Source organism: Sturnus vulgaris, chromosome 23 (genome assembly GCF_052056855.1).
Source record: "Sturnus vulgaris isolate bStuVul1 chromosome 23, bStuVul1.hap1, whole genome shotgun sequence".
Lineage (NCBI taxonomy): Eukaryota > Metazoa > Chordata > Aves > Passeriformes > Sturnidae > Sturnus > Sturnus vulgaris.
This window is the reverse complement of record NC_142265.1, coordinates 7,878,182-7,904,599: the sequence shown is the minus strand read 5'-3', so window position 1 is coordinate 7,904,599 and position 26,418 is coordinate 7,878,182. Positions and strand designations below refer to the sequence as shown.

The 26,418-nt window shown below is 47.1% G+C and overlaps 1 protein-coding gene across 13 annotated transcripts in view; it reads left to right on the top strand.

Moving 5' to 3' along the window:
* DRD2 (dopamine receptor D2) overlaps positions 1–22,497 on the top strand; it is a 31,464-nt gene extending 8,967 nt beyond the window's left edge. For 4 of the 13 annotated variants that reach the window (XM_088177851.1, XM_088177850.1, XM_088177852.1 and 1 more), the window contains 7 exons: positions 10,010–10,313; positions 14,806–14,915; positions 15,350–15,486; positions 15,978–16,168; positions 17,216–17,302; positions 17,935–18,274; positions 18,759–22,497. In XM_088177851.1, the coding sequence (XP_088033977.1) occupies positions 10,041–10,313; positions 14,806–14,915; positions 15,350–15,486; positions 15,978–16,168; positions 17,216–17,302; positions 17,935–18,274; positions 18,759–18,952 (1,332 nt within the window). In that variant the 5' untranslated portion in view covers positions 10,010–10,040 and the 3' untranslated portion in view covers positions 18,953–22,497. Of the gene's footprint in view, positions 1–506; positions 10,314–14,805; positions 14,916–15,349; positions 15,487–15,977; positions 16,169–17,215; positions 17,303–17,934; positions 18,275–18,758 lie in introns of those variants that run through there. The other 9 variants (XM_088177855.1, XM_014884656.2, XM_088177858.1 and 6 more) reach the window with 7 other exon arrangements.
* Positions 22,498–26,418: the final 3,921 nt, after the last annotated feature.

The following is a 26,418-nucleotide window of genomic DNA, read 5'->3' as shown; positions in this document are numbered from 1 at the left end:
AATTCCAAAGGGCAGGAAGGGAAAAATATTCCCCAAAATTCACAGAAAACTCCCCCCAGGGTTTTTCTTTCTTAGGGAAACTGAACACTGTGCCTGGGAACAATAATTCTCCCACAAACGTGAGCTTTTGTGGCAAAACAAGGAGCAGCAAAAAAAAAAAAAAAAAAAAAGAGAATTTGTGGGTTTGTGGGTGGGACAAGATGAACAGAGTGGGGACACGGTGATGCAGCAGTGTCAGGGTGGAATTAAATATTGCAGATGTAAAAGGTATTAAATGGTGCAGATATAAAAGGTATGAAATGCCCCTGTTATAATAATAAATGTATAAATAATAAGTAATAAATAATAAAGGTAGAAATTAAAAATAAATAATAAAAATAAACAATAAAAATAATAAAAAAATAATAAAAATAAGTAATAAGAAATAAGTAATAAATAGTAAAAAATAAAAATAAAAATAAAAATAAATAAAAAATAATAAAAAATAAAAATAAATAATAAATAAATAATAAATAAATAATAAATAAATAATAAATAAATAAAAAATAAATAATAAATAATGTTGCCCTTGTGTTTCAGGTTGTTGACAGATTCCTTTGCAGTTTCTCACACTCTCTTCTTATAAACAATGAATGTTCTGCATTCCTCTTTAGACAAAGAAAAAATTGATGAACTGTTCATAAAACCTATGAAGTCAGGAAGTGTTATCCTCAATCCATAGTCATTGTTCAAATTCTATAAATAGATATAAAATATAAATAAAGTGCTTCTTTTCCTACTTAATTCCTTAAAGTCAGTGAGTGGGAATGTCTCTCTCTCTGTGTCATTCTGTGACAAAATAATAAATTAATAAAATCCAAAGGGACACACTGCATTTCAGAAGGTTAATATCTGTTTATTGCAGCAGCCAGCTGCTTTTTATACCTTTGACAAAGTTTGCACTTTATTCATTGATTATAATAGATTAACCAAACATTTATTAGTGCAAAGCAGTTTCCACTACTGTCCTTTACTAAACTTCTCTAAAAATACTTTTGTATTTAGCTGCAGGTTTCTTCTTGCTTATCCTCTTCTTCTTCTTCTCTTTTTGGTCTTCGTACCAATGGCCTTGGTAAAATTCTTTTCAGAAATAAACTTGATTAATTAACTCAGACCAGCTGTAAGCCCCTTCTGTAATTTAATCTTGCAGATGTAAAAGGCATTAAATATTGCAGATATAAAAGCAATTACATATTGCAGGTATAAAAGATATTGAATATTGCAGATGTAAAAGGCATTAAATATTGGAGATGTAAAAGGCGTTAAATATTGTAGATATAACAGGCATTAAATATTGCAGATATAAAAGGCGTTAAATATTGCAGATGTAAAAAGCATTAAATATTGGAGATATAAAATGTATTAAATATGTAAAAGATGTAAAAGGTATTGATGTAAAAGGTATTGAATATTGCAGATATAACAGGCATTAAATATTGCAGATATAAGGGTATTAAATATTGCAGATATAAAAGGCATTAAATATTGGAGATGTAAAAGGTGTTAAATATTGTAGATATAACAGGCATTAAATATTGCAGATATAACAGGTATTAAATATTGCAGATATAACAGGTATTGAATATTACAGATATAACAGGTATTGAATATTGCAGATATAGAAGGTATTGAATATTGCAGATATAACAGGCATTAAATATTGCAGATGTAAAAAGCATTAAATATTGGAGATATAAAATGTATTAAATATTGCAGATATAACAGGCATGAAATATTGCAGCTATATCAGGTATTGAATATTACAGCTATAACATGTATTAAATATTGCAGCTATAACAGGTATTGAATATTGCAGCTATAATGGCAATGAAGCTCTCAGGGCATCGGGAAGCCCCTCGGGAAGGTCACACCGAGCAGGTGGGGCCAGCAGTGGCCATGGAGTGGCCCCGGGGCAGAGCAGGGGCCTCGGGACCCTCCAGGGGAGCAGATGCCGCTTTCAGAGCTGCTGAGGCAGCACAATTCCTGCACGGCTCAGCGCCCGCGCTGGGGCAGCAGCTGGAAAAGGACAAATCCAGAAGCAGAGGTGGATTCTCCTCCTCCCCTTCTGCCTGCAAAAATGGCAGAGGTGGGTGCTGGAAGGCAGGGTTTGAATAGCTGAGCTGGTTTAGCCCAGGGATGAAATGATTAAATGTTGTTAGGGTTTGAAATTTGAGGAGAATTGGATGGAGGAATAGTGGGAGCCTTCCCTCTGAGCCTGGAGCCTACGAGGGACAGGACAGGAATTAATTCTGGGTTTTCTTGGAGTTTTAAATGCAGGGAAGTGGCACTGGGAGCAAGGGCTGATTGATCCTCCCCAAAGCTGCTCAGAGGAGCTCGGATCTCGGTCAGGGATGGTTTGGGGCAAATCCCAGAAATCCGAGGAAAACAGAGGGGAAGGGAGAGGGGAAGAGAAGAGCTCTCCTCTGGATCTCGCTGCTTTTGGCAAACATTTTTGCAAACAAGCTCAGGGGGAGGAGTGGAAATGGAAAGAGCAGATGTTCAATGAGTGCTCGGTGACAGAAGTGGAGGGCAAATATTTGATGGCTTCAATCTGAATTATTATTATTTACTTTTAATAAAGTGTGGCTGAAGGACTCAAGAGCTACAGTATCCCTGTGCCAGGTGCTGCATAAATATGGGAAGGCTGGCTGGAGGGGAAGCAAAAAAGGGTTTATTCAGCCAAGGAATTAACACAATCTATTTCTGCAATTAAATTGTTTTACACTTCAAATGCCAAGTACCAAAATGTGAACATTAGACAGACAAAAACAAATAATGAAAAAAAAAAACAATCCTTAAATATTTGCTATGTTTTATCCAGCACTTAAAAGTAAATATTTTGTTCAAATTTCAGCCACTTCTGTACATAACTAAGGTGGGTGGGAAACGAAGAGATTCAACCTTTCCAATTCCTCCAAAAGAATACAATTGGCTCTGTGACTGATTAAAGGTTATTTGCAGACATTGGTAGATGATCTCAAACACTGCACAGATTCTAAAGGAACACAGATCACCAGCATTCATGAAGCTGGGAATTTATTAGATTAGTCAGAGGCTCAGATCTCATCAGAGAGATTTGGCATTAGGATGCAGATAAAGGAATTATGAGAAGAAAAAAAAGGGCTTTTGTAGAGAACAGGATGTTGGGTCTATAGTAATGCAATATTTAATAAGAACCAATATCTTCCAGGCTGAAGAGCTGCCTCTGACAGAGCCCATCCTGATGTGAGAGCACAGGCAAGGAATAAATCCTCCCCCTTTAGCCACTGAGCATCGAGATGTGCCCAGTATTTCTGGCTGTGTGTCCAAAGCTGAAAGCACAGAGTCACAAATGGTTTTTAAAAATCCTTTTCTGCCCATCCTCTCCACGCAGCTGAGAAAGGCTCAAGTGGGCTGTGTCTGGAGCAGCTCCAGCTTGAAAAATTCAAAATGTTGCAGAGATCAAAGCTTGGCCTGATTCACCCACAGATTCTTAAAGAACAGGAGGAACCCGAGGCTCTGCTCCAGCAGCCAGGCAGGAGCCAAACCCCTCCTGAATTCCAGGTGGGCAGGGGCAGAGCTGGGCTTTTCTGGGAGGAGATTGTTGCTGGAAGGAAATATTTATATCCCAAACCGGGATAAAATGATTATTCATAACAAAAACCCCAAACCAAGCCACACAAACCCATCCACTACGACCTCTCCTTGCTGAAGTTCCTGGGTTTGACTGTTTAACATGTTGGAGTGAGAAAAAGTTAAAATTGGAGGATTTCTGATGAAACCATATTTGGTTGCAAGTCCTGGAATGAAGACAAGGCCTTAATCTTTAATTTTAAAGATTCCTTTTAAAATAGAACCTGCTTTTTATTAGCACAAGGACAGGTAAAAGGGAGTTACAGGAACATTGCTCTCCCTCTAGGGAAGTTCTTCCCTTCCATGAGGACTTGCAAAGAAACCTGGAAGGATGAGATTTTCAGAGCAGCAGGCAGTGAATTCCAAGAGAAATTCAGCCTTAGGACACCCTCCTGCAGAGGGTCCAGCACGATGTGAGCCCTGGATTTCAGCAGGGAGGGCAGGAGCACAGTCCTGGGGAAGGTTCTGGTCCATCTCAGGCATGAAGGAAAAATGCTCTGGGAAAAAATCAACTTCCCTGCAACACAAATTCAAACTCGGGCAAAAATTCCATAGAGAAAGAGGAATGATTGAAGGAGCAACAGCACAAATGGAGAACTGAGAAATCTGCCTTAAAACCAGGGCTCAGCCTTAAAATTCTGGAGTCACAAGGCACTGGGATTGTCCTGCCACCCCTCCCTGCGTTCCAGAGGAGGAGCTGAGGCTCCTGAGGGTCTCTGCTGCTTGGGAGGGGGTGAATCACAGCCTGGAATTGGTGCAGGGAGCTCTGAGCAATGTGATTGTCAGGCAGGGAAGTGCTGGGAGCAGAAAACATCTCGGCATCAGCAAGAACAGCTGGGGTGGGTGACTCAGGTGTCACCCACAGAGCCCTGCCCAGAGCTCTGCTGCTCTGAACAGGAGGGGAAACTGGGATTAGGTGCTCAGTGTGAACATTTTCTATCAAGAGGACCCAATTAGATATTATGCAAAACCGGGAATGTTTCTGAATCAGAAATGAGCAATAGCTGCAATTATTACACCTTTGATACCTTGGAGAGCAAAGGATCTGGGGAGTGGGGAGCCAGGAGAAAAGAAGAGGGGGAAGATTTTCAGGAGGCTTTTGGAAGGAGCTGATGGCAGAACTGTTGGATTGATAGATGGGAAGATTGCAGTGTTGAAATTAGAGTTCAGCCTCCTAAAAGCCCCAGCCTGGACAGGATTTTTTGATTTTTGTCTCTAATTCTGGCCCTGTGGGTGCAGAGGTGCCCAAACCTCCTGCTCATGCAGTGTGCTGGTTCCTGGAGACCAGAGAGGGCAAAGAGGAGCCTCCTCCAAGCCCCAGGCAGGAACACTCAGGTGTAATTCCTGCCAGGCCCTCAGTCACAGCTGTCACCTCCGCTGTCACCTCCCTGCTGCATTTCCTCAGTGCCCGGGGGAGTTGTGTTTATTTAAAGCCACCAGGGCTCTGCTGGGTGACTTCTGTGCCAGCTGCTCCTGCAGGAGCCCAGGGCAGGGGATGGGCTTTTCCAGCAGCTCTCAGGTCAAGGCAGCATTTTCAATATTTTCCTCATTCCCAGCCTTTCCTCCTCCCCCTCAATGCCTGCAGGCACTGAGCAGGAATGAGGAGGAAAAGGTTCTCACTCAGTGCCAGCTGTTCCACACCTTCCCTCCTCTCCAGGGAACCGCAGCAATTCTGGGCTTGGATAAAAAAAAAAAATAAATAGTGAAACTACTCCAGAAGATGCTTCCCCCACCCCCCTCCTCAAACACATTTTCCCCTTCCCTTTCTCTTCCACCTCCTCTCTACTCCACAAAAATGCTGTTATTTCCTTTGACTTGAAGCATCTTTGTTGCATTCTCAGAGGAGCCCAGCAAACATCTTGAGGACAGAAAGGATGGGAATCTGACAGCTTCCCATGGCCCACTGATTCCAAAATTCCAGAGGAAAGCAACAGTGCTCAGGGAGGCAGCGTTCTGTGCAAATTCCACTTAGACATCGATTTCTGGGCAAAACCTTTGCAGAGGATCTGGCTGGGAGCAGCCTCAGCAGCTCTGGGCACATCTGGGCAGCAGCAATTAGCAGGAAATATCAATGTGGCAACATCTGCAGGCAAAATCCTCTTGGGGACAGCAGGTAGAGGCTGCTCTGGCCTGTTCTGGGTTGTTCTGGGTTGTTCTGGAGCTGTTCTGGGTTGTTTTGGGGCTGTTCTGGGGCTGTTCTGGAGCATCTTCCTCAGGGATGTTGTCACTGCTGGCTTTGGCTGCTGTTCCCCTGTTGGGAAACACTGAGTTAAGCCCCAGAATTGTGTCTGGAGTCCAGAGGAAAGCTCACCCTGAACTCCAGATTTCATCTTAAATGAAGCCTTGGGGGGTTCCATGCAGAAGCAAAGGCTGGCTGAAGTTTTGGCCCCAAATCTTTGCCAGTGGCAGTGCCTGACACTCCTCAGCATCAGCCCTGAGAGGATTTTATTGCTGGAAGTGTTTGCAAGCAGAGCAAAAACCAAAAGGAGAGTGACACCTCAGCTGCTCCTGAAAGAAGGTTTCAGATCCTGCCAGAGGGTTTTGTTGGGCTGTGAACATCCCACATTTGCCAGCATCACAATTCGACGAAATCCATTGAAATATTGGCACTGCAAACAAACATTTCTCGGTTTTCCCTCTGGAAAGGAGCAGGGAGCTGAGAGCAGGCAGGGCAAACCTCTCCTGGCTGCCTTCTCCCTGTGAATTCCAGCAACCACACTGCACATTCCTCCCCTCCAGCTGCTGGAAAGCTGCTCCCAGGCAGGTTCTGGTGGAGCAGAGCCCCTCGGGGAGGGGGATGAGCACAGGATGCTGCACTGCTGCTGCTGCACTGCTGCCATCAAAGGCCAGGCTGCAACCTTGCAGCCCTGCCCTGCCCTTGACCCTGCAGCAAATCCATCTCTGGATTAGCTCAGCCACCCTGGAAATCTGTGGGGGCTCTGCCTGGGAATTAGAGTGGCTTTGCTGCTGTTAATTCACGAAGGGAATTTCGTCCTTTTAGGGCTCTTTCTCCCTCAAACCAAGACTCTGCTTTTCCTCATTGCAGGAACCTCAACGTGGCCAGAGCCAGGTGCTGTTTGTGCCTTTTCCCTGAGTTTTTGATCTTTTCCCTCTCCCTTTTCCCCAGGAAAATGCAGCTTTCTGGGCAGGGAAAAGCCTTCCCTTTTCCAGCCTGCTCTTTAAGTGCTTCTTTCTTCTCTGCTGAGGAACTGTCAGCACTAAAATCAAAATTGCTCCTCAAAGCAGGACTGAGAGACTCACAAGACACCTTAATGGCCACCAAAAATGCTTCCAAACGATGCCAGCTCTGGGGCTGGAGAAAAGAAGGTTGTTTTTAGGGTTGAAAGCTCAAACTTTCCAAAGTTGGGAATTAACAGAGTTTTCCACGTAGCTGTAGTTTGTACCACGAGGATGTGTACTTTAATTGTGTGATCATAGTTTTAATTTCTAGGTTTTGGTGCTTAATTTTCCCTATTTCATACAAAATATTTGGAAGTTTTCTTCTGTTTCATTTTCCCAAATTAAAACTCTTTTTTTTTTAAATAGAAACACCAAATCTTTTCATTTGTACAACATTCAAACATGAACTTTTAACTTTCTGCATGATGTGCATCAAGACAAAAATTATTACTGTGACAATAGTTCTATTTAAAGAAAAAAAAAAATCTTGAGGGAGATAGAGAAGGAAATGAAAGGAAATTTTGATTACTTTATGCAGGGATTTTTACACCCTCCCTAACCACCACTGAGTAAATTCCTGATGAATGGACACCAGAGATGAGCTGTAAATGACTCCTCCAACTCCAGCAGGGAGCTGGAACCACCTGGAAAAGGCTGGGATTGCTGAGCCCATCTCCCTGCCTGTGGCCTTTCCTTTCTAAAGCCAATTTTATTCCTGCAGTCAGAGCTCAGAAAAACCAGCACAGGCCCAAGGGGCTGATCCTGCCCATCTCAAACCCTTCCATCATTTTTACACCTCAAAGACACTTCTCCATGTCCCTGCTTCTTTTTTTTTTTTTTTTTTTTTTTTTTCTGTCCCACCCTGCATTTTCTGCATGGTTCTGCCTCCTCGAGATAGTTTTGCATTATGAAAGGGCAACAGGAGAAGAGAAAAAAACTGTTGCTGTATTTAGCATTGATTTTTCCCCTTCACTCTGAGTCACAGAAGCTAACATTTAATTAATTTCTGACACTTTGACAGCTCCTAAGAAGACATTTGTAGAGCTATCAAGTGCTGCTGATAGCACTGTCAGACAGACACTTTTTGAATTATCAGCTATTAAGGACCCATATGCAACAAATTTCCAAGGATTATTATCCAAATTGTTCTCTGAATGAGAAAAGCACACAAAAGCTCAGTGAAACATAAAGAAACCATTGTTCCCAGGTGAATTTGATATTTGCAAATGTTTTGCTATTTTGATCACTTACGTGGTTTAATAAATCGAAGTCACTTTGTCTTTTATTAAGGAAATTAAGTGGCCCTGGTTTGGGGTGTCTGAGAGCACGGCCACATTTCCCTGTGTGGTCTTTGTGGGGATGCAGCTGGGGAAATGGGGAATATTTGATCCCAGGAAGTGCTGAGCAGGGGGATGAGGCCACAGAAAGGTGGAATTGTTTAGGTGGGAAAAGCCAAAGTGAAACCAGCACCACCACAGCCCCAGGAACCACCTCCACAGGATTTTGGGACTCCACCACCACCCTGGGCAGACTCTTCCAATGCTTGGCAACCCTTTCCATGGAATTTTTGTTTCCATAATATCCAAAATAAACCTGCCCTGGCACAGCTTGAGGCCTCTGTGAAAGGCTCAGGAGCTCCCAGCCAGGTGTTGGCATTTCCAGCTCTACCTGCAGCCCTGGCTGGGTTATGGAGAGGTCAGGAATGATTTATAAACTGAAGGGATTCTCAAATTCGAGCCCAAATTGCTTCTGCTGGGTGGCAATCCCTTCTCTGAGTGGGACCCAGGTGTGCTGTGGGAATGTCCAGTCTCACTGCAAACATGGAATTTACTTTTCATCCCCTGGCACCAGAGAGAGACCCCAAAACAGCAACACCCAGAGCTGCCCTCCACACTCCACATCCTCCTCTCTCTGTTTGTTCACCTCCCTCAGACCACGGGAGATTCTTTTTTTTTTTTTTGTCTGAATTTCAAGTTCATGACACACAAACCTCTGAATTTCTTTAGGGTGTTGTGACAGCACAGAGAGACAGAAAAAGTCCAAAAGCCACTCACAGTGGGTAAAACGGACACCAAACCCTCCATAGGTTTTAGAGAACTCCACAGAAATCCCATGATTTTTTTATATTTTACCTTTGGAGAGGGGTTCATTCCCAGGGAATGGTGGAGGGTGTTGCTGTGGTGGCAAGATTTTCCAAAGAAAACCAGGAAAACCGTGTTCCCAGTGCCAGGAAGGGCTGTGGGGTGGCAGCAGTGCTGTCCCCACCGTGTCCCCCTCCTCTGTCACCTCACTGGGGCAGTGGCAGAGGCAGCACAGCCCAGCCCTGGCTGCAAAGCTGCTGCTGTCAAGTTCCATCATTGTCACTATTCAGGTCTTGGTGTTTAAAATTTATTTATTTTGCTGCTGGAGGAAAAAAAAAATAATATGGAAAAGACAAAAGAAAAAAAAAATAAAATGAATATAGCCCAAAGCTCAATGAGGCACATGGAAAATAAACAAAGTGGGTCATGGCACTTCTGCCCTGAATTGTGCACACCTAACAGGGAGCAGGGAATGCCAGGGGACAAAAAAAATCCCAAAAACTGACACAGAAATCTGGGGGTGAGCTGGAAATAAAACCCAACTTCCAGAATCCCTTCCTGGATCAGTTCTGCACCCCATTTCCAGCCAGACATCTCAGCCAGGGCGGGGAGAGCAGGGTCCAGGCAGTGAGGCAGCACAATCCTGATGGTTCCTGTGGACACACATTCACAGAGCTGGGGAATTCCAGCTTGGGAATTCTCTCCAGGCCTGGATTTCTCCTGACTCTCAGCTCCATTCCCAGGCTGACAAGCTGACTGCAGCTTCAGTTAGGGAGGAGTCTCCCAGGGTGAGAACACGGTGACAAACAGAGTGGAATTCATCACCAACATTAACCCCTGGTGTCTTTCCCGTGGGACACATCCTGAGGTGCTGTCCCAAGGATGTTTTTCCCAATTGTCCAATGAGCTCCTGTCCTGTCCTGGCTGCACTGACACACTTTAAATCCGGGCTGTCTGTACAATAAATTGGCCTTTTTTCCCCACAGAGCTCCGTGTGTGTCGCTGTCCTTTCTCCATCTTTGCAGCTCAGTAACCACAGGTTCCGTTTTTATTTTCCACGCTGACCCAACGGCCTCCCCAACACCCGTGGGTGCCAGGGTGGGGCTGGCAGCTGGCACTTGGAGCCCCATGGATCCCCTCAACCTCTCGTGGTACGACGGGGACAGGAACTGGAGCAGGGCCCTGAACGCGTCGGAGGCGGCGCCGAAGCCGCACTACAATTACTACGCCGTGCTGCTCGCCCTCCTCATCTTCATCATCGTCTTTGGCAACGTGCTGGTGTGCATGGCAGTGTCCAGGGAGAGAGCCCTGCAGACCACCACCAACTACCTGATTGTCAGCCTGGCCGTGGCCGACCTGCTGGTGGCCACGCTCTGCATGCCCTGGGTGGTGTACCTGGAGGTAAGGGCTGGCTGCTGGAAATACATTTGGGTTGGGATGGAAAAGGGGTTTGGACAGGAGGGGCTCTGTGCTGGTTTGAAAACAGAACCAGTGAGAGACTCCCAAGACTGTCTAATAGGAGAAAAAGAGAAAAAATAAAATAATACCTGCAATAGTATAAAAGAAAAGCACTGCCAGAGTCAGAACACAGCCTGACATCCCCCTGGTTAGGGTGGCAGCAGTCCAGGTGAAGTGGTCCTGTTGAAGGAGTGATCCTGTAGAAAGTTCTGGCTCTTGTCCTCTGGGATCCAGTGGGAAAAGGCTGCTCTGCTGTTCCAAACCTCAGTTTTTATCTGGGTAGGAAATGCTTGGCTCCTCCCCCTGGGTGGAGCATCTCCCAGTGGGATGATGGAATTTGATCAGTTAATTAGTGGGACTCAATGGGATGATGGAATTTGATCAGCCCTGCCCTGGGACTGCATGGCCATGAACAGGAGAGATCTCCTGGAGGGAGGATGGGCTGTGGGGAAGATAAAGAAAACTGCAACAGCTGGGTGAACAGCTGGTGAGAGAATACAAATTTTGGGCACATCTTTATAACCCCTGGACAGTCTCACAGATGTGTGTGTATAGCAGAAAGATCTTTGAATGTTGAGTCTGAAGAAGGAATAGAAATGAGAGCAAGTTTTGATATAGAAAAAAAAGAATTACTGAGCCAGTCTGACTGGATAGCTAAGAAGCCAAAGAGTAAAATGAGTTGGAAGGGGTTTTATGACTTAAAGGATAAATCCACCTCAAACAAAAAATGTTTATATCAAATGTTTATATCAAATGTTTATATATATTTTCACAGGCAAACAAAAATGCCGTGTTTCAAGTAGAAATAAGGTCTCAGAATTTTCCACTGGAAGAAAAGTGAAAAACAACTTTTATCTTAAACTGTGACACACTTTTTGTGATTAAAAAATAGTAACATGAATATGGAATGTTAGTAGTTATGATGGGTAATAGTAAAGGTATTGATTGGTTGTTATGTATTAAAATAAAAGTCTAGAATGCATTGTAACCAGAGCTAGAGTGGTTTCAGACAAACCCACAGCTGAGGGTGACCATTGTAGGCTGAGCTCTTGTCACCCACACCCCGTGAATTGCTGAATCCTCTGGATACAACAAACAGCATTTTAAATAATAAATAAATTGCTGTATCCTCTGGATACAATAAACAGCATTTTAAAGAGCCAGTCTGGAATCCCCCATCCCTCCTTTCAGCTCTAACACATATTTCTATTATTGGCTCTTTGCAAATATTAAAATGAGTGCTGCATGTGTAATGTTGGAAAACTTTGCTGTGTGAATATAGTTTGTTTTGGTTCTGCTATTAACAGAACTTAGAACTAGTAGTGTGATAAATCTATTTTTCTTGGATTATAGCACAGTGAGGTAAAAAGCTTTTGTTCATGCAACTAATTCAGGGAATGGTAAAAGATTATAAGGATATTCTTCATATTCTTGGAATTCCTATCTGGAGAGTGGTGAGGACACCAGGACCCCCAGGGAAGGAATTTATTGATCTCTGTTATCAGGGAGTGCTGACAGGACAGAGCCAAAAGGAGAAATTAAAAAAAAATGTTGATTTACAGGATGGGGAGAGGGAGGCAGGTTGGGGAAACTCGAAGGAATTTTTGAATAATGCATGAGGATCTATGAATATACAACATGTTGATACATTTAATGAAGTTTTTTCTGAGTTAGGGTGTGCTCTTGGCTGAAGGCCAAGCACTCGGCCGTGTTAACCCTTTGCTTTATTGTCTTTGTCTCTCTTTTTTTTTTTTTTAATTAAACCTTTTCAAATTTACCAGGAAAGTGAACATCGTTTTTCACACTGCGTTGAGGAAGGATGGGGAGGGTTTAGCAGCTTGGAAAGCAGCCTCCTGAATTCCCCCAGAAGTGTTTTTCATTCCCTAAATAGTTTTTTTCGTTCCCTGAAATTGCAATTCTTTTTTTCCTATTCTTGAAATTGTAGCTTTTTTGTTCCCGAAATTGCCATTTTCTTCCAGGAGATGCATGTGAGAGCAGGTAGCTTAAAACCCCAGTGCTGCTCAGGGGACTAAATGACAGCCCAATTGCAGCAGAAATTGGGGGTCAAGAGGGAAAGGACCCCAATTTTGTGTTCAAAACCCCACCATGGGTATCACACTGAAACCACATCAAATTTGTGGAGGTGGAAGGGACCCACAAGGATCATTGAATCCAGCAATCAAAAATAAAAAATAGCAATCAAGGCCCTGTTTCTGAGGGGCTGCAGGAAGGCAATTGTGGAAGCAGGATGAGAATCCACAGCTTTTATATCCCGATATAGGGGAGAAAATCACTTTTCACACCTCAGCCTTCAGCACAAAACCATCCTGAGCTTCCAGTTCATTTCCAGGCACTCACTTTTGGGAGGGGATGATAACACAGAGAGGAGAGCAGGGCAAGGAGCCATCAATGAGCCCATTGAGTCCTGATGCAAAGCAAAACCAACGGGACACAAGGCTAATTAGCACTGCAGTTAATGATTATTTTCATGGCTCTCACAGAACCTCTGCCAGGCTCATTAACCTGGCCCCAGGCCTCTGGGACTTGGATGCTATTCTATTCTATTCTATTCTATTCTATTCTATTCTATTCTATTCTATTCTATTCTATTCTATTCTATTCTATTCTATTCTATTCTATTCTATTCTATTCTATTCTATTCTATTTCTATTTCTATTTCTATTTCTATTTCTATTCTATTCTATTCTATTTCTATTTCTATTTCTATTTCTATTTCTATTTCTATTCTATTCTATTCTATCCTATCCTATCCTATCCCATCCCATCCCATCCCATCCCTTTTTTACCACCACCCATTTGAAGCAGAGGCTGATGCTGGGAGAATAAACCACAAATGATGCAAAATTCTCTCCCTTTTCTGGGCTCAGCTGCAGGGGATGGTCAGGAACCACAGCTGCCTTCATCTACCAGCTGGGACAATTTTCTCCAGGTTTTGTGTCATAAGCTTGGCCTAAAAGTCAAAATCAAAATGAAACACTAAAAAAAAAACAAAAACAAAACCCAGCCTTGGTGCAAACAGATCTTTTATCCCCAAATTTTGGAGGTTTCTCTAACATAGATGAAAACACCAAGAGAAAGAAATGCTGCAGTTCCCAGCTTCTGCCAAACCATGCCCTCAGGAAATTGGTTTTGCAGAAGTTTGGATCTGGCTGGAAACCTTTGCCTTTGGGCACATTCTCCTCGAAGTTCCTGATGTAACTGTCTCTTAAGTGCTTCTTTAATCACTGAGTATTCATCTGTCACTCAGGCTTCAATGCAGTCATTCTTCCTTCTTTATGCTGCCTATGGTTATGTATATCAGAGCAGAAATAACCGAAGAATAGATATCTTATTCATTCTATTTTCAAATGCAGTAAGGCTCTATTTTTGTTAGAGGGAAATATACTTTTTTTTCATCACATGTCAAACACAGCAGTCCGAATAATTGCTATTAAACTTGATTGGCAAAGTTCAGCTTCAACAGCAAGAGAAGTGAAGAGAAAAAAGGCTACTGGTGCCTGGAAGTGTTATCATTACTTCTTTGTCCTTAGCACATCGTGTGGAGTGTTAAAGGCTTTTCACTCTGAATTAAACTAATTTTGTTCACGAGAAAAAAAAAAAAAAGCGAGGAATGCCTACCCCCATTTTTTAAACTAAGAAATGAGGGGAAGCTCCTGCTTGTCTGGTGCTGACCTTTGCTGGGTGTAATTGGAAAAACTGTCTGGGAAAATGCTATAAATACAATTAGATGTGCTTGGGAATTAAAATAGATGTATTTCCCTCCTCATTGTGCCTTGAAATGCTTCAGAGCGCTCTTCAAGCTCCTTTATCTTCCCTTTTGAGTTGGAGGAGCCTTGTGCTCCCTGAAGCCACTGGAATGTGAGCCCAGGTTTGCTGTTGGGGCTGCCCAAACCCCCAGAGAGCAGCAGGGTGGAATCACCCCGGCCCCAGGGGGAAGGGCCTGGAAGGGGCAGAGCTCTGCCTCTGAACCAGCACAACCACCCAGCAGCCTCTCCACCTTCGTGCCAAACTCTCCTTTTGCGCCCTGCCAGCAGCCCAGCCCCAGGAATTAATTGCTCACCAGTCCCAGGAATTGTTCATCAGTCCCAGGAATTGTTCACCAGCCAAAAGAATTGCTCACCACCCCAAAGAATTGCTCATCAGCCCTAGGGATTGTTCATCACCCCAAGGAATTGTTCATCACCCCAAGGAATTGCCCCAGGGATTGCTCACCAGCCCCAGGAGTTCCTCATCACCCCAAGGAACGTCTCACCACCTCAAAGAATTACTCACCACCTCAAGGAATTGCTCACCACTCCAAGGAGTTGCTCCCCAGCCCCAGGAATGCCTCCCCAGCCCCAGGAATGCCTCCCCAGCCCCAGGAATGCCTCACCAGCCCCAGGAATGTCTCACCAGCCCCATTGTCTCTCTGCAGGTGGTTGGGGAGTGGCGGTTCAGTCGCATCCACTGCGATATCTTTGTCACCCTGGACGTCATGATGTGCACTGCCAGCATCCTCAACCTCTGTGCCATCAGCATTGACAGGTGAGCGCTCTGTGCCACCAGGCTGTGCCAAACCCAGCCTGGCAAGTCCCAGCCACCTCTGCGTGCTCACATTTGACCTGGCACTCAGAGGCTTGAAAACGCTGGGAGTTCTTTGAAGAGCAACTTAAAGGATCTTGATGAGCTGTGAGCAGGGAATTCTGTCAGGAGGCACAGAAACGCTGTTGCTGGGAGTGCAGGTGCGATTGTCTGTGTGCTCCCAGGGGTTTGGTCCTTCTGGTTGTGCTCTGGGGTGGGGCACCTGGGGGGCAAGGGGGGGAAGGAGAACTGAGCTGATCCAGCCTCACCCTCCTGGTGTCCACCTTGGCACACAAGGCAGGAGCTGGGTGCAGGGTGCAGGGTGCAGTGCCAGCCCAGGCAGGTGACACAGGGGGTGTGTCCCCGGCAGGTGACAGCAGAGGGTTTGTCCCCTGCAGGTACACGGCCGTGGCCATGCCCATGCTCTACAACACTCGCTACAGCTCCAAGCGCAGGGTCACCGTCATGATCGCCGTGGTCTGGGTGCTCTCCTTTGCCATCTCCTGCCCGCTCCTCTTCGGCCTCAACAACACAGGTGAGGGCTCTGCCACCTGCAGCTGCTCCTGGGCTCTTCCTGGGTCCCCAGGGAGGAAGGTGAGATCAGCTCTGAGGTGTGTTTGAGGTGTCCTCTCCCACCCCTCACTATTTGCACGCTGGTTCTGGCTCTGTTTCATCCCCAGCTGTTCCAGAGCAGAGTTTCACACTCACCACAACCGAGCTGATGTAGGAGTTCACACAACCCCAACCTGTGCTACCTTAACATTTGCCCACTGCAAATTCAAAATCCTTCCTCTATTAAAACACACAAAAAGGAAAGGCACGGGACAAAACCTTCCCTGAGGCAGGAGAGAAAAGGCCTGGCAGCTCAGGCAGCAGTTTCCTGGGAACACTGGGTCGGGAATACAGCATGGGATGGGGCTGTATGCATGCTTAGCTGCAAGGCCAGGAGCAGCCAGGACCCCCACAGCCCGAGGGGAGCCGGTCCCCTCGGTGGGGACAACAACCCTGACAGGCTTTGTCTTGCAGATGAGAAGGAGTGCATCATTGGCAACCCTGCCTTCGTGGTGTACTCCTCCATCGTGTCCTTCTACGTGCCCTTCATGGTGACGCTGCTGGTGTACGTGCAGATCTACATCGTGCTGCGGCGCCGCAGGAAGAGGGTCAGCACCAAACGGAGCAGCCACGTGCTGGACTCGGACACGCAGGCCCCCCTGAAGGTAGCCAGCCCCCTGCATCCCCCCTGCATCCCCCCTGCCCTGCCCCAAACCGCCCTGCCCGGCTGCACAGCGGCTCCCCAGGGCGGATGCTGTGGTCGGCGCTGGGTTCTCCTCTGGGTCCTCGCTGGGGCTCGGGGGCTGTTCCAGCAGCAGATCTGCACCAGGAGCTGCTGCACTAACCCACAGCACTGCCTTGGGCTGGGCTGGGGCACCCAAGAGCAGAGGCTGCACCAGGGTCTGAGCCAGTCCTGCAGAATCACAGGATCATGCAATGGTTTGGGTCAGAAGGGACATTAAAGCCCGTGGGCAGGGACACCTTCTGCTATCCCAGGTTGCTCCAAACCTTGTCCAACCTGACCTTGGACACTTCCAGGGATCCAGGGGCAGCCACAGCTGCTCTGGGCAACCAATGCCAGGGCCACCTCAACCTCCCAAGGAGGAATTTCCCCCTAACATCCAATCTAAACCCACCCTCCTCCAGCTTAAGGCCATTCCCTCATACCCTGTCACTCCAAGCCCCTCTCCATCTCTCCTGTAACCCCCCCTCCAGGTGCTGCCAGGTGTCCCCAAAGCTGGGTGGCATTGCCTGGGATGCACAGCTCCTGCCTGGCAAGGAGAGCTCTGCAGGGACCAGCCCGTGCCAGCGGGAGCTGCGTGTGAGGGAGCCCAGCTGGGCGGGCTGGGTGTGAATGCACTTGTCAAAACACAGCTCTGGCAGCACACGCAGCACAGCCAGGGGGATGTGCAGTCCCTCAGCTCCAGCTCCAAACTCTGCTGCCTGGAAAGGAGGCAAAGAGAGACAGGGACACACAAATAAACACCAGCAAGGCTTCGTGGCCTCTTTGCTGAGCAGCACAGGGGGTAGCAGCCTCCAGCACTGCTCCTCCACGGCACTTTCCCATCCAGTTTTCCATCCTGCTCGGCACCTCAGCCACGCTGATGAATTCCTGATTCATTCCTTTGTATTCCCACGTGCCTCCCTTTACCAGCTTCCCTTCCCAACCCCTCTCTGCCTGTGTAACCTCTGAGCTGGTGCTTGCCCCTTAGGACAAATGCACTCATCCAGAAGACGTCAAGCTCTGCACAGTTATTGTGAAGTCCAATGGGAGCTTCCAAGTTAATAAGCGCAAAGTGGTGAGTGTTAAAGAGAAGTGGGAGCTTTCCAGAGCCTTCAGCCTTCCCCTTCTCCCTCAGGACACGAGGTTAATTTCTGTAGGGTGGGAGAAAAATAAACCTAAGAGCAAAGGTTACCATTCAATCTCAAAATTGAAATAGTCTTCCCATTCCTTGGAGTGAAGCAGGGGGTTTAAGCTCACAGAGCTCAAAAAGCCAGCTTAAGCTCAGCTAAAGATCAGCTCTAAAAGCCACGGCATTTGAACATTTTTGAGCCTTTGATTTCCTTCTCCTCTCTGTTATTTAAATCTTGGACTTCACTGGCTTTGTTGGGTTTTGGTTGTTGATTCCATTTTTATTTATTTGCATTCCGAAAACCTGAATAGAATCTGTGGAGAGTGGAGACAGCGTCTCCCCCATTTCTGAGCCTCTTTGTGCCAAGAAGGAGAATCCTCCAGTGCAGCTCTGTCAATCCCACCTGCCCAAAATATCCACACACACACCACAGCCCTTTCTCCAGGCACCACGCAGGGAGGGACAGGAGGGACTGACTGTTCTCCAACATCATCCAGCTTCACTCTGTAAGGAATGTTCGTTGCTCCTCTCTGTGTATTTACCTGTCATTATGTTGTGGACATTTGATTCTTGTCCAGGAGGCAGAGAGTCACATAGAAGAGATGGAAATGGAGATGGTGTCCAGTACCAGTCCCCCTGAGAAAACGGCCCTCAAACCCACAGCACCAAGTAACCACCAGTTGATTGTGCCAGTTGCTTCTAATCGGGGCAACAACTCTACCCTGCAGGCACCCCTGAGCAGCCCTGGGAAGGTGGAGAAGAATGGCCATGCCAAAGAATCCCACCACACAGCCAGGGTCTTCGAGATCCACTCCCTGCCCAACGGCAAGACGAGGAACTTGCTCAAGGCCGTGATCAGGAGGAAACTGTCCCAGCAGAAGGAGAAGAAAGCCACGCAGATGCTGGCCATCGTGCTCGGTGAGAGCGTGCCCTGCCTGCCCTGGGGGCAGAAATCCCGCTCCTTGTGTCCAGTGCAGGCCGATTTTCCAACCCCGCTCAGGATTCATTTCCCTTCACCCGTTGGAGAAGAGGCAGGCAAAGGGCGTGGGAGGGGTCCCTCCTCCCCAGCCACGCACGGCTGGCACTGCTGCACCAAAGGTGCCCAGAGCTGCCCCTCTCGGGGGCATCTGAGCTCCCAAAACGGGGGGAGGGAGAGCTCCTGGGCTTTCTGGAACAAAAGGCAGCAGAGTTGGCACCTCTGAAGGGTGAAGAGTTCCTGCTGTGCCTGGGCTCGTTACGCGGGCAGAGGAGTTTTTAGTAGCGGGGTGGAACACAGAGCAGGGCACAAAGGGAAATAAATAAATTCCCCTCCTAGCACAGGGAACCTCACTGCTCCCCCAGCCTGAGATCCCGCCCAGCTTCCAGCAATCAAAATCCTCCTCTCTCCTTTTTCCCCCCCCAGGTGTTTTCATCATCTGCTGGCTCCCCTTCTTCATCACTCACATCCTGAACATGCACTGCGACTGCAACATCCCCCCGGCCATGTACAGCGCCTTCACGTGGCTCGGCTACGTCAACAGCGCTGTCAACCCCATTATCTACACCACCTTCAACATCGAGTTCCGCAAGGCTTTCATGAAGATCCTCCACTGCTAAAAGCCACCAACAGCACCCGCATGTTTTTAGGAACGGAGGGGGAAGAGGGAGCCACGCCACCCATGCACAGCGGGGCAGCCGGGGAGGGGGCTGGAGCTCTGGAGCTGGGCACCCCTGGGTGCCCGAGCGCCTGGTGGGGATGGAGCGAGCTGGGAGGGTCGCTCACCCCGCTGGGCGACCTCTGGACCAGTCCCAAGGGCGCTTTTCAGAGCCAGCCTCGCACCGTGTTGGAAGTGGAGGTGCAAGGATCGAGGCGCTCTCGCTCGGTTCTCGCCCGTGGCCACCCGGCCTGGAGTGCGCTGGACGCAGAGTGGCCACGGGGCCACCAGGAGGAAGCGCTGGGTCGTGGGCACAACTCTCACCAAAGACAAGGCCACCCTTCCCGCTGGGCAGCAGGAGCCAGGCCGGGCTGGGGAAGCTCTGTGCAATAGCTTTGCCTTCACCTCGAGCTCGCTCGCCCGCTGTTCAACTGCTGAAGCCTTCAGAAATTAAATAAAAACCAACCCAAAAAACTTCCAGAGGTGCCCAGGCGGGTCGAGAAGGTTCTGCCACCCCCAGACCTGCAGCAGTGTGAGCCTACAAGCCATGGGGGGAAGGGAGAAGGGGGCATCAGTCTCATGTCAAACCATCGGTGTAAATAGGAATAGGAAATAATATGGATTTTGGAGCCCAAGCCAAAAAAAAAAAAAAAAAAAAAAAAAGAAAAAGAGATGGAGAGAGAAAAACTCAAGGAGTGGAACCTTGTCTTGCATGGTGTACATCCAACAGGACTCCTCCATCTCCCATCAGTGATTTCTGCCCACCAGCATCTCATCTCCAGGCTCCAGGGGAGGGGTGGCAGCGTGGTGAATGTACAGACACGAGGACACTGTGCCAGGGGAAGCACCCTGAGCACGCCAGCCAGGCCAGGGCTGGCTCTTCTCACCTAAATCAGGGGCCCCAAGGAGCACCTCGGCTCTGATTTGCCTCTGTCTCTCCCCAGAGAGTGCAGAATAACATTGTGCCTAATTTAAATCAACAGTCAAGGAGATAAAACTGTGCATTTTGGAAAAAGCCAGAATAAAAACCCAAGGAAGCCCCTACCTGGACCAGCTCCTGTGTCCAAGCTGGACTCTGGAAAGGTCTGGATATTTCCAGCATCCCTTACCCTCTGCTATCTATTTTTCCATGGATTCTAGGAACTGACACCCCACAAGAGCATCATTTCACCACGCTGACTCTGGCACTGCCAAACCCACGCTGTGCTTGCTACTTGTACTCAGTTCACACAGTATTTTGCAATATCTCTGTAAATAAAACACAGCAAGGTGAATAAAACGACGTGGAAATAGGTCTGGCTAGAAATCCCTGCAGGATGTGGAGCAGCAGAGGGTTGCAATAGCCATAAGCAGGGGCAGGCTCCCAGGGTGCAGTTTCCTTCTGCTTTCTAAAGGAGTAAAAACACAATTGGGAGAGCAATAGAATCCCTTTTTTTTTTCTCTATGCAGTTTGTGGAATATTCACTCAGTTTCTGCTTCCGATGAGGTGAAGATCTGCCAAGGTTTCCTTTAATTCCCTGGATTTCCTGGATTGCTAACAGAGCACTTTTCCTGTGCTGGCAGGATGAGCTCCAGCTCTGATTCAGGAAGAGATTACACCAAGCAGCTCTAACACATAATCTCAGCTGTTTTCTAAAATTGAAGCAGCAGTCCCACCTTAATCCCCAGGTTTCTGTTCTAAACCTGGCATTCCTGGCACGGGCTGGAATCCAGGGTTTTGATATTCAGCCCACAGCCTTGTGTAACATTTGATCCTGGCTCTTCAGAGCTAAAAACTGCAAAATTGGGAATGCCAGCTCGAGACATCTCAGGCACGCATGAGTTTTTCTTTCTTCCCCACAGTTTTAACCAAACAAATCCACTCAGAGATGGGAATCAACTCAGACTCGTACCTCAGTATTCACAGAATGATGCCAAGGCAGGAGGTTTTTGGGCAGAAAAATAGCCCCAAGCTACTGGTGCATTTTTAAATGTATTTACAAGCAGAAAGATCTCTGACTTGGGAAATTAACAGGTGGGGAGCTGAACAAAAACAGCAGATTTACATTTATAGACAAAAAAGCTTTAAAGCATTTGGAAATTGCCATAGGTGATGTTTGCCCTGTACTAAAGCCTGGTGTGAGCCCTCAGGATAAGTGGAATAATAATAATAATATCCCTCAGGATAATGTGGATAATACCTGAACTTTGTGCCATAATTTTACTTTGTGCCCAGTGTTAACCCAAGGAAAATCCTCATCTGTGTACCTTGCTCCCAATTTTTTTTTTTGTGAATGTAGAGCAGAACCTTATAGCTCAGCCCACCTGAACCATTACCTGAAAAACTCTTCCAAAATTCCATGGAGGAAAAAAAGCTGCTGGAAAAGGCCTCTGTCCTTCACATGGGCCAAAACATTTCCCAGGTGTGATTTCCCCAGAGCTCCAATATTCGCTGTGAGGAATTACCTGCAGCCCACCCTTCATCCCCAGGACATTTTCAGCTGCTCCTTCCTCACACTCCAGGCTGAATTGTGGGAATGTGAATATCCCCAGTGCCCTTGGGAAGGTGGCAGTGCCAGCTCTGGCCACCTCTGCAGCAGGTTTTCCTTCCCCATCAAACTCCTGCACTTCCAGACAACAAACAAAGCACTTTGAAACCCAGAACTGAGCCTTCCTTCCCCTTTAGGAGACAGCACCAAACCTCGTCCTCACCTCTGGCTTTCCAAGGAGTAAAGCAATGCCAGGAGCAAGGCCAGGGTGTGCTGGCACAGCGGGAACCCAGGGCTGGGGTGGGATGTGTTTGTAGGAACTGCTCAGAACCCATCGGCAGTCAGCTGCATCCTGCAGGACTCACCCCAGCTCTGAGCCTGGCAGATCCAGACCTCACTGTTCCTTCCACTCTGCAAACGAAAAAACAAAACCTCTGCTTCCCCAAAGACTTCTGCTGGTGATGGGAAGGGTCCTGAGCTGGTTTTTAAAACCACCTTAACGAGAAGATTTCATTTCTTTGTTCCTCCAGAACTTCAGAGCCTTGCTCTAGCCCCTCTTTTGTGATTCATGATTTATAATTGAAGCTTTAGTTCTGCTTATTGAGTCTTCCTGGTCCTGCTTTCCCTCCCTGTGATTCCCAGCTTGCTGCAGCCCTGGGTGGGGCTCTCTGCACCCCCAAACAGGTTTGAATTAAAAGCCAGTGAATTCTGCCTGCACTGTGTTTGCTGCTTGCCTGCTTTGCTCCCACTCCACAGAACTGTTTATCTTCCTGGCTGAAGAGTAAATTAACTCCAGTAGGTCTAACCAGCTTATCCAATCCTGCTGAAATTAAAAAAAAAAAAAAAAAAAATTAAAAAAATTTAAAAAAATAAAAGGAAAACAGGAAAAAATGAAGCCACTACCTCTTGTGGTGAAAATCTCCAGTGCAAACACGACTCCCAGGGGAGTCAGGAATGTATAAAATGCCCATCACAGGTACATGTGACACCAACCAATGTCTTCATGCAGCACTGTAATTAAATAGAGACTTGCACAAGCCACCCTGATGTCGATCTGATTGTTTTGTTGTGTTTTACACTCGGCTCTGAGAGCCACGGTTCTGCTGCAGAGTTCAAGCCCACGGAGGAAAATCTGCCTTCACGTGAGATCTGCCTTTCTTCTGACTTGCTTTTCAGACTATTCTCCCTTTTCCTCCCTGACCCCCGTCTATCCTTGGGAATTCTGGTGTTTGCCTTGCCTGCAGCCAGGGGAATCAGACATGGGGAAGGAAAGATGCAGAAAGGCACAGGCAGAAGGGAAATGATTTGAGATTTTCTCTCCTCTCCAAGGCAGAAATGGGCTGGGGAGGGATGGGAGCAGGAAGGGGTGCAAGGCAGAGGTGCCCAGGTGAATTTATATATTATTTATTAGTCATTTAATTATTTCATTTTGGAATATTTCAATTGATGCTGCACTGTTTCCTCAAGGTTTGGTGTCTGTGCAGGTGGGCCCTCAGCCAGGCTTAATCAGCACTTTTAAAATAAAGATTATTTTCTTTATATAAAAGATGAGAAAAATAATAAAAAGAAAACCCTTCCCACTGCTAGGAAAGAAAGCTGTTTGTCCATCTCCAAGAACCAAGACACGAAAATTTCAGTTTATTGGCATTTCAGATCCAAAGGTTTCCTCAGCTTTGAGCCAACACAGAATAATCCCTGCCCTGGAGCCCTCAGTTAATGCAGAAACCAGAATGTCCCGACCTGCTGAGTTCAGATGAGGCTGAATTCTCCTTGTGGGATGATTCACCTCAGTGCCACCGTGACTGAGGGAAAATGGGGAGCTCCAATGCCCCCTCCCCTCCCAAGCACAGCAGAATAAATGACATTTTCAGATCAAACATTGTTGTTTGCAGCTTGTCTGGCCTGAGCCTGGCAGGATCAAAGGCAGCTGCTCTGAGATTCACCCTTCCAGCCAAATTTTATTTCTAAGCCTGTGGACGAAAGCCATTCACAGCACCCAAAAGAGATAAAAAGAATAATCTGCACATCTCCTGGGGCACCTGAGTGAGTCCTGCTGCTCCAGGTGAGGCCTGACACATCCATGGGTGTGATTTGTTCTGCACACCTAGGGGAAAAAAAAAAAAAAGATAAAACCAGTTACTCTTCTTAAATTAACTCCCTGTCTTTAATCAAAGCTTCTTTTAATAATTCCAATTGCTCCCCCAAGTCTTTCTGATGATACCAGCCTGTCTGCTTCATAAAGAGCTTTTGACTCACAAATAACAACTTTCTTCACCAAAGAAAGAGTGATCACGGTGGACTAAACATAATTAAGGCATCATGAATAATTAACAGGCCTAGAAAATGCCTTTAAAGAGACTTTGAGAAGCAAAGCAGAACCATTTTAAAGGAGAGGAAAACATTCTGCCCCACCAAGCTGCCATGCTGGGCCCGGGATAAAGGAGTGGGTTAATGAGGGAGAGGGAGTGAGCACATTTCTGCTGAGCCCTCCTGCTGCCACCCTGCCTGGCACGCAATCAGTGCAGCCCTGATGAGCCTGCCAGGGGCACAGCATCACTGCCAGCCCCAAGGAAAGGCTCAGAGCAGCACTGGGCTCTCTTGTTCTCGGTGAAAAGTGAATTTTTCCTGGTTTTAACCCAGCTCCTGCTTGCCCCAGGGGAGTTGGTGGCACTTAAATGAGGGGAGGAACATGAGCAGGGCTGGCACAAAGGTACAGGGAGATGGGGAAAATGGGAACTGCAGGGGGATGGGGTTCAGCTGCTGTATCAGCACAGCACAAATGGGGTAAATCAGGGAGAATTAGGGTAAATCAGTAAATATGGGTAAATTGGGGTAAATCATGGTAAATCAGGGTGAAACAGTAAATTGGGATAAATCAGTAAATATGGGTAAATCATGGTGAATCAGGGAGAATCAGAAAATTGGGGTAAATCAGTAAATTGGGATAAATCAGTAAATATGGGTAAATCATGGTGAATCAGGGAGAATCAGTAAATTGGGATAAATCAGTAAATATGGGTAAATCATGGTGAATCAGGGAGAATCAGGGAGAATCAGGGTAAATCAGTATATTGGAGTAAATCAGTAAATTGGGCTAAATTAGTAAATTGGGGTGAATCAGGGTGAATTAGGGTGAATCAGCCCCCCAGTCCTCCTAGGGACAGGCTCACCTGTGCCTCCTGCTGTCCCGGGGTTTGGTGGCAGGGGTGTCCCTGGAATGCTGACTCTGCAGGAACTGGCTGCTTTCCCAGCCCGAGAGCCTTCATCCCCTCCTCTCCATCACCCCCCGCCCCATTCCAGAGGGGTCCCTGCTGGGAGGGCAGCCCTGAGCCCCTCTGGGGTGAAGCCACAGCCCAGCTCCTCCTCACCCCTTCACCTGGAGCCTTGGCACGGGCAATTTTCTGAGGATATTAAGGGTTTTAATGACTATTAAAGATATTAATTCCTGAGCACAGCCTGCCGTTAATATTATTTATATATTTATTTATAATTTTATAAGCATTTATATTTGTTTAATAGTGCAGCCACAAAGCTGATCTTTTAATTCAGGCTGCGTGGAAAAAAAAGCAAGAAAAGCCCAAACTGACATCAGCCAGAAATGTAATCCCATCTCCAAGTGCTAACAGCAACACAGAGAATCTCTGAGCAGCTCCTGAGTGTGAGTTCAGAGAGCTCTGTCAAATCACCAGCTGGAAAATGTACAAAGCTTCAGAGGGAAACCCAGGAGCTGCAAATCTGATTGAACAAGACAGGTTATGAGCTGGGAGCTCGTGTGTGTGAAGAAATGGGCAGTCAGTGCCAGTCTAAACAAATATGTACATCTCCCTCCGAACACCTCCCTCCCCCTGGGACAGCTCCCGTCACAAACAAAAGTGACTTTGATCTGGCATCATTCTTCCAGTTTGCTGGGGAAAAAAAAAAAAAAAAAGCCCAGCAAGATGGCAAAGCAGCTGCTGTGGGTGCTGCAGAGGGACTTGGCACGGGAGGGTCTGGAGTGACAGGAATGTGTGGGGTGACAGGAATGTGTGTGAGAGCTCTGGGGAGCCCAGCCTGGATCCAATCCATGACACAAAACTGAGACGATTCCGTGACATTAAAGAGCTGAGCTCCCTGCGAGGGAATGATGCAGAATTGTGAGGGTTTGACCCAGAACCCAAACCCACCCAGGGGGTGGCTGAGAGCAGAGCCAGGGGGGGAATTTTGGTGCCTTTGTGTCCCGAGTGTCAGTGCAGGAGCTGGGCTCAGCTCCTGGAGGCTGCAGAGTGCCAGAGTCACAGTGAATTAACCTCGGGGACGCAGATTTATGAGTGAATTATTGCAGCTGGCAATTTGCTGCGCTGCAGTAATTGAGTTTGTGCATGTTCCCAGCTGGTGGCAGATGCTCTGGGTCACATTCCTCTGTCAGGTTTACATGGAAATGCCTACCTGGAGCTCGCTGGCAGGGATGTGTCAGGGCTCAGGCAGTGCCTGCTAACCTGTTTAGCTCTGCCTTTGTGTCTGAGCCCCCCTAGCAAAGGGAATATTCAGCTCCCTGGCAGTCCCAGGGTGTCTGGGAAGGAGCATGTCTGATGGCCTTTGTGATAAACAAGTTCTAAATCACTTCAAAGCTGAGGCCAGAATCACTGGGGAAGATTACAGAGAGTGAAATAGTAGGGACAGGAACGTGATTCAGAGATAGCAGGGGAAACCACGGTAAATTCTGCCTCCTTAATTAAAAAAAAAAAAAAACATAAAAAAGAAGAAAAAACAAAAGGAAGTGTTCCATGACTGAGATGCTCTCTTCACCCAGCCAGGCTGGCAGAGCTGGGAGCAGGCATTTAAACCCCAAACCTTGGGGGAAAGCTGTCCCCCTGTGGGTGACATCCCAGGGGTTCATCCCAGCACATCCTTGTGCTGCAGGGGAAGGCAGGAGGAGCTGCACGAGCTCGCTGACAGCTTCAACTCATCGGCAAAAAGCTGT